We start from the raw sequence: 15805 nt of genomic DNA on the forward strand, positions 1-15805 counted from the left end.
CAGAAGAAAGGCGCTTGCGGGCCTCTCCTCCTTAACAGCCGTTTCAACACCAAGGCCTGAAAACGAGAGTGGTCAGAAGAGACTCTCCGGTTGCCTTCTCACAATAACACTTTGGAGTTACTGGAAACAGAGCGCGATTCCTGGGAATAAATTTATGAGCATTTACAGATGGAAAAATGGCAGAGCTCGTCGGCAGCAAGTGCAGATGTGAAGGTTTCTGGACTCCATCCACTGGAACCCTAATTTAATAAAGACAGGAGCCTAAAAACAGGCAGAGGACATCCAAAAATAATCGAGATGGTTGGGGGGGGGGGAGGGACGGGTGTGAGTGGACGGAGGGTTTTGTGCTGTTAAACTCCGTCTCTCTCTCTCTCTCCTGCCCCCGACTTGAATCCTTCCAGGTTTCTCCTTGGAGCCTTTCGAGGATTGTCTGAGGATATAAACAGATGTCCTTGGCCACAATCCGGCCTCTTGAAAACCAGCAGGCAGTAATTCGGGGAGCTGTCACCTGACGCCTCAGCAGCTACCCTTCCTGGCTCACCAAAGACACATGCCAGCCCCTCTCCCCTCTCTCACATAGATCTCCTGGCCATGGAACTTCTGAGTCACCCCTGGGGAGGCGGCAGAGGGGGCCAGCGAGCTCTTGGTTCAAACCTGGCCCCCCCTTCCATGTCCAGCCCTTCTCAGCACAACACAAGGGGGCGAACTGCTGGCATCATAGGAGCCAACTCCTAGGGACCAAGGTCCCTTTGCCCACAATAAAATATTTGAGGGGGCTGCCCCCCCAAATTGATGAGCATTGCTATTCAAATGGTGTGTGTGTGCTGCGTCATGTGATCAGTTGTGTGGGATGGGGCTTACTCGGCCCCCCCCATATTTTATTGAGGTTGGCAGCCTGGCTGGGATGAACTCTACCAAGATGGCATGCTATGTTCATCATGGAATAGCCAAGGAGGGCGTTTCTGGAGTTTGGTCCACTGTTCCTCTGTGCTCGCTGAATGGATCCTGTTCCAGCCTCTGATGAGCATCCCTGTGCAATTCATGTGCTCCCAGGCATTTGCTTGTTTCGTTCACACATTGCGTTTGTCTAAGTGTGCACACCTAAAATGTGTGATGTGCAAACTGGCCTTGGGACTGACTTCGGATTAAGTGTACAACCAGTGGGTGGGGAGGCGTTGCCAGAGTTTTAGGGTGTCCGTAGCTAGTCGGGTGCCCCTTCTCCTGGTTGTGGGAAGAGCGACGGCCTACAAAGCCCTAAGGGGGTCTCAGACGTGCAGCCGGAGCCGCGAAAGGTGAACTTGGGGACGAGTCTGCTCAGCCTTTGGGAGGAAGCCTCGCGGAAACCAGAGAAGACCCAAAGGATTTACCTCCGAAAGATCAAGTGTTTGCTTCCGGTCTTCCTTTTCCTCTGCTAATTGCAATGGACTGGAATTGGTGGTCTGGTGGTGGTCTTGCTAGTTGGCAATGAATCACGTTGCAAGGTTTTTAGTTCTTCCCACTGGTTCACCTCTCCATTTATCCTCTTTTCCACCAGGGATTTTCCCTGGGAGAGAAGTCTCCCTGTTTTGGGGCAGGGGGCTCACCAATGTGGACTCACTGCCCACTTGCTGTGCAGGGGTGCCATGCTGTCATGGGTGCTGTCATGGTGGGTGCTGGGTCCCAGTTCCCAGAGGATTAAGCCTCTTCCCAAAATCATCACCAACAAGGGCAGGGTGTGCTCTGCGGTCCAGGCAAGCTGAGGTCAAGCACTGAGAACTGGCCTCGGTCCAACTCGACATCCAGGGTCAAGGTCAGGCCACAGTCTGGGGTCAAAGGAGATGAACTCATGTTGCTTCCTGGAAACAGAAGTCTCAAGACCAAGGCTTCATATCCTCTGGCTTCTTAGACTATGCCCCAATCCAAAACTGCTGGTGGAGAAGGTATTTAAGGGCGTCACTTACTCATGAGGAGGTCCTTAATTTGGGAGCCTCACACATCAACCCTGGGCCTGTGGACACATGCTGTGGCTTTGTTCTTTGGTCCGGACCAGAACTTTCGGTGCTGGCGTTCATGCTTGGAGTGTGGCTCCACCACCTTCTCCTGACGGGACCTCAGTGTTGGTTCTGGGGAGCCCTATCTGCTCCCCAAGCCGTGGGGTGGCTGCTTCACCCTCCAAGGACTGCGTGTCTGGGATCAGGTCAGGGCCAGGCATGGCAATGAGTTTCTCGTTGCAGTTCTGGCTGAAACAATGCTTGATTTAGAGTCCTGGATTTGGCAATAGCGTGTCTCCGTGGCTGTGGGTGGTCTCCGGGATGGGGATGGCGTGGCAGGGAGTAGCTCTGCGATTGGAAGGTCAAGTGTCAGAAGCAGCAGCCTTGTAGATCCACCTGGGATGTCTCTGGGCTGGAGAGCTTTTAATTGTGGCTGGTACTGTTTTAACCAAACCTGTATAGATGTGCCAGTGTCGAGCTGGCAGAGAGATTGACGTATTCAGTGCAAGGTAATTGCATTGTGCTTAATGGGATTCTTGCACTTTGTTACTCGTTGGGACAGACTTGCATGCAAACCTCCCCTTTTTCAAATGTTCATGTGACTCTGGGAAGCCGCCCTTTGCCCTCTCGCCAGATGCCATCAGCTCCTGCTACCAGTGATGGCAAAGGCTGGAGGCTTTGGAAGGGAAGTTGGTGTGCTGTGACCAGGAGGAAGGAGTGTTTCAGGGCCAGAGTGTCAAGGCTGCTTTTCAAGGGATTGGGCCCAGGCCCACCCTTGCCCCTCCTCATGCGGAGACTTGGGTCTCCCTTCCCAAGGACTTGGGGAGAGAGCTGCACTGCCTGGCCCCTGGAAGATGGCTCTGGTTTTCTGACTGTAGCACAGGGGTCAGCAAACTTTTTCCGCAGGGGGCCAGTCCACTGTCCCTCAGACCTTGTGGGGAACAAGACTATATTTTGAAATAACCCCCCCCCCCAACTCTCCCCTCCCTTCTCCACATCACCTGTCGAGCCCCGGTGGCTGCTTACCTGGGCCTTGCGAGCGGCAGGGGCTGGCGGCGACGGCAGTGGAGGGACGATGTGTGGCGCAAAAGGGCTGGCTCCGGAGAGGGGCTACTTAAAATGGTGCTCAGCCAACCGCTGCTCAACAAAGCCCAGCCCCCTTCCTCCTCTAGGCAGGGCAGGGAGAAGCCAGGAGGAGGGAGGGAGGGAGGAGGTGCCGTCGCAGTGTGTGTGAGGGGGGCAGGGAATGGCGCAGCCCAAACAATCAGAATCCCCATGCCGATCCACGTGGCGATTCCTGGACCATCTGTGGGCCTGCTCCAGAAGACAATTGGGCCGGGTCTGGCCCCCGGGCCTTAGTTTGCTGACCCATGCTGTAGCACAATGAAGGGCTGAACTTAAGAAGAACCTTGCAGGATCAGGCCAGTGGTCTGTTTAGTCCAGCATCCTGTTCTCACAGGGGCTAGCCAAATGCGAGCAGGATCTGAGCACAAGAGCCCTCTCCGCTCCTGTGCTTTAAAAACCAACTGGGTTTAAGAGCATCGCTGCCTCCAGCCGTGGAGGCAGACCATAGTCATCAAGGCTGGTAGCCGTCAGTGGCCGTCTCCTTCATGAATGGACCCAGTCCTCTATTGAAGACATCCAAGTTGGAGGATGAAGTTGGGGGTGTCCGTCAGTTTGAGGGACGGGGTCTGCTGCATGCAGCATCTTGGGGTGAAACGGAAGGTTGTGATTGAAGCCCCCCCCCCCCCCCCAGCCCTGAGAGTGCAATCCCAGGTCTTGGAAGAGCTTCTGACGGAGGATCTGGCACTGAAAGCACCTTGAACTCTCTGGGACCTCTCCCTCTCTTCCCCATCCCAGGTCCCCCACCCAGCCAGCCGCCTTGTCTCCCTGACATGCACCAGGTTTACGGTCACCGCCGTCCCTCCTGCACGTCTCTCTGCCGGCGCTCACGGCATGCAGAAACACCGGCAGCCGCAGCGCTTGAGCCACGCAGCCCCCACTGAACTTGCAAACTGCGGCTCCCCCTCTCCCCTCCCCCCCCCCCCGCCGCCCTGGTGCGCTCTGGGCTGTCAAGTTTGATTTATGGAGCTGCACCGCCGACTCTCTGGTTTGAAGAATTAATGGTATTTGCATATTTTTATTTTGGAATCTGCCCCAGAAGGTGGCTGCCAGAATGCGTGGAGGAGCCTGGGCTTCAGGGATGCCCTTGTGCAAAAGGCTCTTCTCTCCTCCCCCCCCCCCCCCCCGCTGCCCCCGATTTAGTTGCGGAGGTGAAAAGTTTAAACAGTAAAACCAATAAAACCGCATTTATGTGACAGATAAATCGTCTTGCATTGTCAGAGTTCCTGGCGAGAGAACTTCCCGCCCCTCTGGTTGCTCTGCGAGCGCAGCAGCCGCCCTGCGCGAGGGGAAGGAGGGAGCCCTCGGAGGCATCGCAAGCCAGAGGCCGCGTGTCCACAAGATGGATAGGGCTCAACGGCTGTAAAACACACAGGCCATCCATCACTGCCGCTCCCCTTCGTGGCGCTGGGGTGGGGCGAGCCCGAGGAGGAAGCCGCTCTCTGCTCCGAGGGGGATGCGCTGGGGGAGGGCACCCGGTGGCGCAGAGCGGGGGACACCACAATCACCAGAGGACAAATTGGCCTGACCCTGGCTCCTCTGCCCGCGGGCCAAAGGCTCGGGCGGTGGGCTCTGCAGCCGGATCTGAGGGTCTCCAAAATGCATGGCTTGCAACGTCTAGACTCTGCTTAGTTGTGACTGGAGGCTGGAGGCTGTCGCCCTGTTCTCTGGGCTTCTGGCTTCTCGCACGGCAGTGCCACCACCCCTTTCTGCCACCCTCCTCCTGCACACTGTGCCATAAGAAACTCCAGTCCCACATTCCCAGGCCTGGTGCCCCCTGCTAAACTACAGGTCCCACCGGCCCTTACAGAGTTGCAGTACGAAACACCTGGCAGGCACCAGGTTGGCAAAAGCTGTTTGACCGCAGCAAGGAAGGGCAGAGTGGTGCCTCTAATGGCATCTGCACAGCTCTGGCTGTTGCCAGCTTGATTGATCTTCTTTGGGGTCCTGGCCCCGAGGGAAAAGAGTTTTCCTAAGGAGCCCAAGGCTCATTTGTAGAGATTTCCATTTGTGGTGTAACAGTTAACCTTTGAAAACACAAGTAAACTTTCCTCTAACTGAGAATAAGGCACCTTTGCTCATCTATGCCCTGTTGCTTCCCAAGTCATCCGACCAAGGGACGCGTATTTCCTTTAGCATGCAGAGTTTCTGTTCCTCTCTTGGCACAAGGCTGCCTCTGGATAGGGAAACACCCCCTCTGTGGCGCTTGGTTTTTCAGGGAGCCAGGCCACGGTTGGCACAGCCTTCTCTGCCCCTTGGCTCCCCTGGGTTCTTGGTCCTTGGTTCCTCCTGCTCAGCCCCACTTTGCCCCTGGTTTCCTGTGCCAGTCATCTTTCCCTTCCACTGCCCCAACCCCACAGCCCAGGCCTGACCGGCTGCTTGCTCCCCTTGGAAGCAAAAAACACTGAACCGGATCCTCCTTTCCTTTTGCCTCCCTGCCTCTGTCGCGCTTTGTGAGTGCAGACTGCCTTGGGTCAGAAAACATTATAGAACTGGGGGGGGGGGACACACCCTCGCTGACCCTTCCCCGAAAAGAATATCCCAGTTCTCAAAGCATCCTTGCCCTCCTAACAGCCCTGTGTGGTGGGCTGCTGGCATTCCCATTTTACAGGTGAGGCAGTGGGGCGGGGGGGGGGCTGGCAAAGCCCAGAGCCAAGGGCATCAGCAGCCCCTCCTCTGGAGGCCGTGTTTCATCTCCTAATATGTGCCCCCCCCTCCACCGTGTTCCTCTAAGCTGTGACCTGTTTCTCTCTGTGTGTTTCAGCTCTTAGATCTGTTTCTCCAGTGGGATTGGTCTACATACCTGGCCGACTACGGGCAGCCGACCTGCAAATACCTTCGCGTGAATCCCACAACGGCGCTGATCTTGCTGGAAAAGTGAGTGCCTCAGCCGAGACATTCTTCCGATGGTTTCCTGGCTTGCTTTGACAAGCAGCCACGTTCCCTCTGGTGGCTCCTTCCATCGCCTCCGCTGCCTGGCCTGGGCTTCCAGGAGGGAGGAGGGTGGCTGCTGCTGCTGCTTGCGCTGAGGCTGCTGGGCTGCTGAGCACCCCTTGCCCTCTGCCCTGGAGCCTCTTGCCACGGCTGTGACGTGTTTGTGCTGTTCTGTGTGTCTTGCGCAGGGGTGGTTTCCCTGCCGCCGCCAGTCATCTTCGCTTTGTGTGTGCGCATGGGGCGGTCAGAGCGAGCTGTCTGGCAGAAGTGTGCAGAAATCACCAGGGCTCCACACAGAGGTGTGCGCAAACAGAACGCTCTGCACATTGGGGCATTGCTGGAGCATGTTGGACAGTGAGAATCGAACGCAGACTTCTCCCACATTGCCCCATTAAATTGCATAGTCTTTGCTTCCAGTTCATATTCATTTAATTATAAGAATGCATGAATTGATTGATAGAAGAATCCAACATACAAATGAAATCAGGAAATTTAGAAACAGGTATATATAACTGATACACTTCATTGGCTAGGCAAACTGACTGACATTGTCCTTGTGTGTGAGAGGTCCAGTTCTTCTTGGAGAGGGTGAGGATTGACCAAGCATGCAAAGTCCCTCTTAATGGCACCATTTCATGTCTCTCCCCCCATGGGAATGAACGCAATTGCCAATGCTGATGCAGGTTCCCTGCTGAATTCGCACTCGCCACTGCCAGTGTCACCAGGAGGTGCTTCTTTGCCTTCCCCTGTAGCTTGCCACGCTGGATTTGAAAAGTGGTTCTCAATTCCCCACAGCTGGATGTTGAGGAACAGGATCCCTGCCCTTCTCTCTTTGATTGGGCAGCAGCCAATCAATTTTGGGGAGGATGCTGGGTGCTTTGCAATTGCGCCAGTACAACAGGGGTGGGGGTCCTTTTGGCCCAGTGGAACAAGTCTTTATCTCCCCCCACCTCCCACCGGCCAACTCTGGCTGGTGGGCAAGACCTGGGTCAGACCCCAGAAGTCATAATGGACGCCTGTCAAAGCGCATCACTTCCAAGAGCCTGACAACCTGCTCCGACTTCCTTCCTTTGTGCTGCTCATCCTTTTGCCAGCCCACCTGGGTGATGCTTCCTGGCTTGGGCAGAGGAGCCTCCCTGGGCAAAATGGCACCATGCCTCTCTGCAGGGACTCTTTGCCACTGCATTCCCCTCTCGCTTTGCTGCTCTGGGGCCCAGCTCAGAGCATGTGTGTCGAAGTCCTGGCTTGGCTGCTGGTGGCGGATCCTTGCTGCTCGGTCATCCCCCCTCCCTCCCTCCCTCCATCTCTCGGGACCAGAATGGCTTGCAGAGTCGGCCAGTGGCCAGAGAAGCCACTTCTTAACTCCTCTCTCGGTTTCTCTCTCTCTCTTTCTCCTTCCTCACTTCCACAGGATATCGCGAGAGTAAGTATGTGGCTCATTTGGGGGCTCCTTTAGTTTTCTTCCCTGTGAGTCCTTTTATTGTGCAATTTAAGCGGAGCACTCAGTGGGCGCAAGGCTCCAGGTCCTTCTGAAAGCAGCCCCTCCTGGTAACTTTATCATCTCCAATGCGCTAACTGCCGTTTCAAGCGGGATGGCAATTTCAGCCAGGGCTGCTCTGTATTTAGAGATGAGCTTCCAACAAAACGTGGGGCAGTTTGAGGAGGGTTTGGCGGAGGGTTTTGGCAAAGACGTCTGGCCATTAATTCCCTCCTACCTGTGCTGTTACTTGTAGCCCGATAGCCCCACAGGGAGACCCAGCTGGGTACCAAGACCCTTTTGTCAGGCTTCCAGCGCACACTCGGATGTCCCCCACAAATCCCATAATCTATTCCTGATGTTCTGATGGTGGGTTGCCTGGCGTGGAGCAGCCTAGCCCAGTCCAGAGCCTTCCAGATGTTTTGGACTACAAGTCCCATGACTCCCAGTCTGCTTGACCAAAACGTCTGGAAGGTGCTGGGTTGGGCTAGGCTGCCGTAGCCCCCCCACCCGCCCCATTTCCTGCCCCCTGCGTGAAGGCAGTTTCTCTACTCAGAAGTTTCAAAATGAGTGTTAGTAGGCAGCCAGGACCACACTGCTTAATGTCAAAAATTCCACACCCAAATAAGAGACGGATATGTTCAAGAGAAGATTGCTGTTGACCCCTTTTTCTGGGGGCTGTAACTGCTGAGTAATTGGAGACTAAGGAAGAGCATAAGACAGAGGATTTCAACCTTCTTGGCTCCACAGCTCCCTTGACCAACTACATTATTTCTGTGGCTCTGCTGTGGGGCTCAGGAGCCCAGTTAAGTCACCCCTTGCCTGCAGAGCTGGCAACCTCTCACCCTTTTTTGAACACTTTCCCTTGCGGAGTGTGCCCTCCTCTCCTCTCCCTTCTCCTTGGGAGTCCTCTGGGCAGCCGCTCCTGCTGTCCCTGGTCTCTGAGCTGCCCCCCACCCTGCCCCAAAGAGAGGTGCTTCTCACAGGCACCATTCGCCTGCAGAGCAGGGCTGCTGCAGTAAACGTCTATGCAAGTCTTTGGGAGGCAGAGATGGAAGAGGACACCAGAGGAGGGAGGGAAGGAAAGAGGGACAGAGGCCCTCTTCATGCCTTCAGAAATCTGTCTTGTGCATCTTTCTTCTATTGGGCGCCCTCCTGAATTCGTGGGATCTGGAGGGCAGCGGATCTGGTTTGTGGTATCAATTCCCTCTAGCAGCCCAGGGAGCCACCCCAACCCAGTTCCCAAAGCTCTCTCATGTGTTGCAGCCTCAGGGCCTCACAAATCGCCCACCCGCCCTGGGCAATGCAGAGAGCTGAGGGCGGAATCCTGAGGGGCAGGATAGCCCCCTCTCTGGAAGCAGGGGCAGACCCCAATTTGGTTTGTCCATTAGAAGTGCTGTTATTAGTTCATAAAACTTATACAGCATTTGCTTTTTAAAGAAAAGCTCATGGTGGTTTACAGAAAATGTAAAGCAGTAGCATTATCCCTAAGGAAAATCAACAATAATTTATGACTTTCAGGAATTCAGAATAACGACTCACTAAAAACAGATTAATATTCGCACCAGCTTTCTAAATGTCTGGGTAGGCTTTTTTAAACTGAAAGGCTTTTAGAAGGCGCCAGAAAGAGTACAGTGAATGTGGGAATGTTCAGGGAGGCAGGAGAGGATATATTATTTATTAATATGCTTCCTAACTTACGCTAGCAAGTTCTATGACTTAGTAGTGTTTTACATTCCCCTTTAAACACACAGCGGATAGCTGGTTGCAGGCTTGTTTAAGCCTCTCAATATTAGTGACCTGGTAAGTTCCCTTATATCCCTCCTAAAAGAATAAACACGCCACATCTTGTGTAAAGTATATAAAACTAGTTTCCTCACATTCTGTTCACAGTTGGATCCCAGAAGGCAGACTTAGTTACAAAGTATATACAGGTACATGTGGATCTACCCCATATGGGGGGTTAATCCCAGTGACTGCAGACTGGCAGTCACTGCTGTTCACACAAAGAAAGGAAGATGGGGGGGGGGAAGGGAGGAGGGCTGTGTGCATTGTGCTTTTGTTACCTGCACAGGTAAGGTCACGCCCACCTCTAGTCACATGCAAGAGGAAGTATGTCCCAATCCAGGAGGAAACAGGAAGTTTTCGACTGACTCGACCAACCATCCCCTTGCATGTCCACTCTAGGAAAACAAGGAATGTTGTCTTTGACTGCTACTTATGTATCACATCCCACAGGGAAGGCACTTGCCTGGTGCCCATAGGCAGGGAGTTCCAAAGTTCCACTAAAATATGGAGTTCTTACAAATGCAGAAGGGGTATTTGTGGCACCTGTGACAGAGCCAGTTCTGTGGTCGATTGGGCGCACGTGGCAAAAGGCAATCGTGTAGCTTCATGGGTGAGGGAGGGTGGGTGAATAAAAGGGCCCCTTTGGCACCTGGGCGAAGGGGGCTTTGTCTCTCTCAGCTGCCCCTTCCCCGGCAGCAGAAGGGGGGGCGCAGGGGCACCGGCTGGCATTGCTGTGGGCCAAGGGAGCCCCGGAGGCCGGGCGGCTGGGCAGCCTTTCTGCCTGCGAGGCAGTGACGCTCTGGCTTTCCCTTCCTGCGCAGGATGAAGGACACGAGCCGCAAGAACAACGTCTTTGCGCAGTTCCGGAAGAACGAGCGGGACAAGCAGAAGCTGATTGACACGGTGGCCAAGCAGCTGCGAGGCCTCATCAACACCCACCACTCGTGAGGCGGGGTCGGGCAGGGCCACGCGGCTGCCGGGGTGGGGCTTGGGAAATGCTTGGGGGTGTGCCTAGCAGCACACAGAGGAGGCTTGTCCCGTCACCAGCCTGCCCTCCTCGTGGAGCCCTTCCTCGTGGACAAAGGTGGCTGCTGGAGGAGAAGGAGAGGCGAGGGCCTGGCAGGCGCCAACTGTTCCTGCGTCATCATCCTCTTCCCAGGATTTGAGGCCTCTTCGTCAAGACCGGGACACGATCCAGGAGCCCAAAGCCCTGTAAACTCCTTCCAGAAGCCAAATGCCAGTGGGTCCATCGCTCTGGTGTTTGCTGACAGCGCCGGGTGGTTTTTTTTTTTTAAAAAAAAGGGTTGGGGCTCCAAACGTGCCTCAGCAAAGAGACATTTTATTTGCCTGCAATGTGGAATTGGTTGTTTGGGGTGTGGCTGTAGCAGGAGGATCGGCTGAGGGTCCTTTCCCATGGCTGGTTGGTGGTGATGTTTTCATCGCGAAGCCTCCGTTGCTGGGCATCTTGGCAAGGCAGCTGACATCACCTGTGCCCCAAACACCTTGCTTTGTATTTTCCAGAAAGCAGCGCATTGTGATGTTCAGAGCATCCCTTTGTGACGTCACAACTGACAGCTGAGGGGGGCGGTCACTTCTCCAGGGGGAAACAGCTGAGCGAATTGGCCCTTACACTTCCTGGGAGAGCAGACACCTTTGCGCGCGCACACACACAAACACACACACCCTTTCAACTCTGGCTGTTTCCAAATGGAATTTCAATTCTCACTGCAGGCCTACAGTCAGTTCATTAAGAATGAGGAACGGAGATATTTGAGCAGTGTAATTTCGGTGCAGGTTCTGTTTATCCATTAAGGCAGGCAAGGGGATCTGCTGGGATCAACCCCTTCCCCATATGGCTTCCCCGGGAGAGGAAGTTTTTGTGGGTCAGACTGGCCTCTAGTTGGGGGGGGGGCTGTTTTCCTTCCGCTGCCTTGCCCATCCTACCTGGGGCAGTGGCTTTCCCTGCCCTTTCCACTTTGCTCTCCTGACACTATTTTTAAATGTTTCTTTGCCTGTGAGTTCAGCAGCGTCCCCCAGGGGTGCATTTCTAAGGGTTTGCCCACATTAGGGGTGCCTGAACCCCACTTTGTGAGCAGGTCTGCCTTGGAAATACATTTTCCTTCCATGCTGCCTGCAGCTACGGAGGGGCAGCCATGAGGCTTGTGGGAATGCGGTGGAAAAGTCTTCCTTTAAAATAAAACCTTACCGCAGCAGAATCTCACAGCCAGAAGGAGGGGCCCTTCCCAGTCCCCTGAGCCCCCTCTTTCCCTGCCTGGCTTGTGGCTGCAGTGGGAAATTTGGGGGCGTGAGCCACTGGGCAGCTCTGCTTACATCAGGCTAGGAAAGGTGGGTTGCCAGCCAAGTGCCAATGGGCAGCTTGTCCAGCCATGGGTGGCACAGGTCGGCAGCGCCCATTGGAAAAAATGGGAAGAGGGGCTGCCCCCCCCCCATTGCAGGGCACCATTCCTGTCCTATCCAGTTACACTCATCCAGGAAATGTTCCTAGTGGCATGGGGGGGGGGTTGCTCCCTGCCCTGAGCTCCCTTGAGCCCTCAGAGGAGTGGGGGGCCTTCTTACTGGGCCTCCTGAAGTAAAAGATCTGGTGGTCCCAAATTTCTACACGATCCTTGCAGGCATCGGAATCAGTCAGGACTCCAATGGAAGACAAAAGCCCAACAGAAGCAGGCAAAGTTTGTGTGTGTGTGCCGTGAGATGATGTCTGTAGATGGAGTGGCTGTGGTTGGGAACTGCCAAAAAACCTCCCTGTCTAGAGGACCACATGAATCCCCCTCACCGTTTTGCCTTGTCCGCCTCTGTCCCTATAAGGTGGGGGTTCTCTTTCCACTGCCAAAGGCAGAAGAGACTGGAGCAGGGTGGGTGGGTGTGGCTTTGGGTCCGTCCCATGGTTTTGATTTGGATGTTTCTCCCGCATCTCCCAGAATCTCACCCCTCCAGCCAGACATCACCTGTGGGGAGGAATTTGATGGCCATTTCCAGCTCAAGTTCCTTTTGGACGCAGTGGCCGCAGGTGTTCCACGCCCTCTTACATTTGGGGGCACGAAAGGGAAAGGGGGTGATCTCTGCGAGAGGATCTTTTCCCCCAGTTGAACTGGTGCAGGTAGATTTGTCCCTCCATGGTGAATCTTCGTTCCGTTCTTCTGACCAGGTCTCTTTGGCATGGGGTGGGGTGAAGCCGCGACAGGGGATGGGAGGAGCGAGGGGGGTGAAGCAGTTCTCTGCGAAACTGACATCAGGTCACTGGGTGGTGGTGGTTGGGGTTCCTGTCCTGGGAGTAGTTACAGCACAGAAAAAGGGGAAAGCCGGACAGCAGGCAGGCCTGGACTTCGAAGGCTTCCCAGTTCCCAAGCTGGCTGCTTCCAGGCGAGGCCTCGGTTTGCGCCAGGAGCCAACCCATTCCTTTTGCTTTCCTGAGCAAAAGCCAGAAGGGAGACTAAGCTGGAGACCCCAGCCGGCCACGAACATCCCGCAGCCTCCGACCAGGCCCTCCTTCCAGCCTCCACGGTGCTTGATGGAAAGAGGGTTGCCGGATCTGGGTGGGACCAACTTATCTGCAGAGCAGCCCAAACTGAACCCCCCTGGCCCTGATCCGGAGAAAAGGCTGGTTGGTGTGAGAAGGGGGGAAGCCCCTCTGGAGCTAAAGGAGATATTTGTTCCGAGTGTCTGGTTTCAGTAGGGTCCAACTCCAAACCGCCCGTCGCATAACGGGGATGAGAAACGGAATTTTGGTGCTCTGCTCCCAATTAGCGTTTTCTTCCAGGCCATACAGTCCCACCCCTTCAAAAGGGAATTAATCATTGCGGCAGAGCGAGCGAGTGAGCGAGAGTGAGTCTGCTTCCTTTAGAGAAGCAAAGCGGGAGAACGTTTTCTGGTTTTTTTAAAAAAGAAATCCCCGTGAATGAATTGCCTCCTCTGCAGTTCATTGTTTGATACGGAGAGACGGGGCGGGTGAGAAGTATCATTATTAATAGGAGAATAATTGGGGTGTGTGTGTGTGAAGAACAGCCACCAGCCTTTGGCCACCCAGGCAATCTGAGCAGAAACCTGCCGGGGGGGGGGGCTAGGGGGTGGTGCCCAGGCATTCCCTGCAGAATTGCAGGCGGGGTCCTGGAGCAGCTCTCCTGGGGTCTGCCATGCAGCCCCTCAGGGTGGCAAAGCGGGCTTAGTCCTGGCTGCTCCTTCCTCTTCCCTTTAAGACTTGAGAGCGGCAGGACTGGCAAGATGCTCTTGGGCGCCCCGTACACAAGCACTCTGGCCCGCCAGCAGGGGCTTGTAGCTGCTCTAGAGTGGGGGGGGGCTTTCCTCCCCAGCCTCCTCCTTCGCAGGGACCTCTCCTGCCCACATCCTTCCTGTCGACACTTTGCTGGAGATCAAAGCAAAAGTTCTTTGCTGGTTTTGCACTTGGGTTAAATCTGACCCCACTTTTCAAACTCACAAGGGAAAAAAGAAAACCCCCTCTCCATTGTATTGTTGCCGTTTGTGTTTTTTGTTTTTAAATATTCCTTTTGTACGTAGGTCTTTTTTAAATTGTTACTGTTTTTTTAAGGCCGGGCTCTTTGTTCCTGCAGAAACCGTTTCCATTAAGGGCTTGCAAATGTGGTTGTACTGGGGTGGTTGTAAGGAAGCCGGCTGGTGGGTCCCGAAGCAAATGCTTTAGTGCCACCGCCTGAGAGTCTGGCTGTCCTGGGCAGGCGGTCAAGAGTAGGCAAATGGTTTGGCCTCTCCTGGGGCCTCTGGAAGCAAGTAGTGCCTGTCCTTTTGGCTTGGCACACAGACCATCGCAAGAGCCAGCTCTCATGGCCCATTTTTGGTGCAGCCGTCTTCTGAGCACTGCAACAGCGACGGCATAAATCACCACAAACCTGGAAATCCTTTGAGAAGTGGCTTGCGCCAGGTGTTGGGTCTCAGCCACATAGCACATCTTAGAAGCAGTCAGAAGACCACTTGTTCGTGGCCCCAAAACTACCACAACCGCACCCGACACATGAGCTTCTCGGTAGTACGTTTATTAATTGCTCATTTATCTGTGTGCTTTTTTATTTCTGGGTGTCTTCCGTTTTTTATTTTGAGGGGAGTATTTTGTGGTGAAAACAGCTTTTTTTGCACAAGTCATTGCACAAAAAGGGTGAAATGTTTAGTACATTTTAAGTTTTAACTTTAAAGGGATTTCTGTCGGAGAGGGCTAGAAGAGCTACTGATCTTAAGAAGGGGGGGAACGGGGGCTGCATGGGGCTGCTGTCTGAATGGCATTAGATATCTTAGCATGTTGATTTGAACTGTACATTTATTATTCTGTCGTAATTTTTATTAAAAACCATGTCATCCAAGAGTGTGAGTGTGCGCTTTTGTCTGAGCACCTTTCACTGGGTTGCCTGCAAGTCTCTCTCTCTCTCACTCACAAGATCCACCTCGCTCTCTCCCTGCACACGGATCTGGCTTTTATAGTAAGGAGAAATCTTGTGGCTCTCTTAAAGAAACTATTCCCCCCCTCCACTTGTTTTATTTGAATAATAATTTGTACCTTCCTGTGCAAACCAAATTAGTTATTTTAAAAGGTAAGAACACGAAGGCAAAAAGTTAGCCTCTCCATCTTCCCCTTGCCCCCCACCTGGCCAAGGGTCTGCCAGTGGAATCGATGGGCACCAACAAAAACTGCTCACTCAACATGGGAGTAAGGCAGGGCTGAAGATCCAGGCAGAGAGTGGTTTGATAATCCCAGCAAACACCTCTGGTATGTGAATTCTGAATCAATGGAACTGATCAGTGGCGTAGCGTGGGGGGTGCAGGGGGGGCCGGCCGCACCGGGCGCAACATCTGGGGTTAGGGCAAATCCACGGGTTAGGGGGCGCAAATCCACAGGTTAGGGGGCGCAAATCCACGGGTTAGGGGGCGCAAATTACTTGCCTTGCCCCGGGTGCTGACAACCCACGCTACGCCGCTGGAACTGATAGCATATATTTTGAAGACCTGTCATTCAGAGGCGGAAATAAGAGGTGCTGCTGATACAAAAGAACAACCCACATATAATCAATAACTTGCGGAACATCAACATTCCCCATACAAAATGCATCACACTCATTCCGGTAGGAGACAGTATTCCAGCACATTGCCTGCCCTTGGCTGAGTTGTGTGCCAACATCTTAACAATGAGATCCTCTCTAGATAGAACTGAGTCTAGTCCTGGGTTCAGGGCTCCCCTCTCTTGTCCTCACCACTTCACCCACAATTGGAAGTACGGAATACTACAACATACACTGTATTTATTTTCAATCACATTTCTGAACAGTTGATGCAAGGACAAAATTGTTGCCACCCTTTAAGTGCAGAATGAAGTGTGATTCTTCTCTGTGCATTTTGTTTCCTTACTCTCCTTTTTCGCAACAGAGGAGACTGAGCAGCCGGACCTGCTGGCAAGACCTTAGATCTGAGCTCTCTGCTCTCTTCTGTGTCCTGCGAGCGAACCGAGCTTCACACACTTGGTGGGGGCGCTGCTAAA

The 15805-nt window shown here is 53.9% G+C and overlaps 1 protein-coding gene across 7 annotated transcripts in view; it reads left to right on the forward strand.

Annotated features, from left to right (window-relative positions):
- The window catches only part of EXOC6B (exocyst complex component 6B), a 214287-nt gene extending 199895 nt beyond the window's left edge, over positions 1–14392 (forward strand). For 5 of the 7 annotated variants that reach the window (XM_077933687.1, XM_077933685.1, XM_028744537.2 and 2 more), the window contains 2 exons: positions 5857–5969; positions 10113–14392. In XM_077933687.1, coding sequence (XP_077789813.1) covers positions 5857–5969; positions 10113–10190 — 191 coding nt within the window. In that variant the 3' untranslated portion in view covers positions 10191–14392. The other 2 variants (XM_077933690.1, XM_077933686.1) reach the window with 1 other exon arrangement.
- Positions 14393–15805: the final 1413 nt, after the last annotated feature.

Source organism: Podarcis muralis, chromosome 9 (assembly GCF_964188315.1).
Source record: "Podarcis muralis chromosome 9, rPodMur119.hap1.1, whole genome shotgun sequence".
In the NCBI taxonomy this organism is placed as follows: Eukaryota; Metazoa; Chordata; class Lepidosauria; order Squamata; family Lacertidae; genus Podarcis; species Podarcis muralis.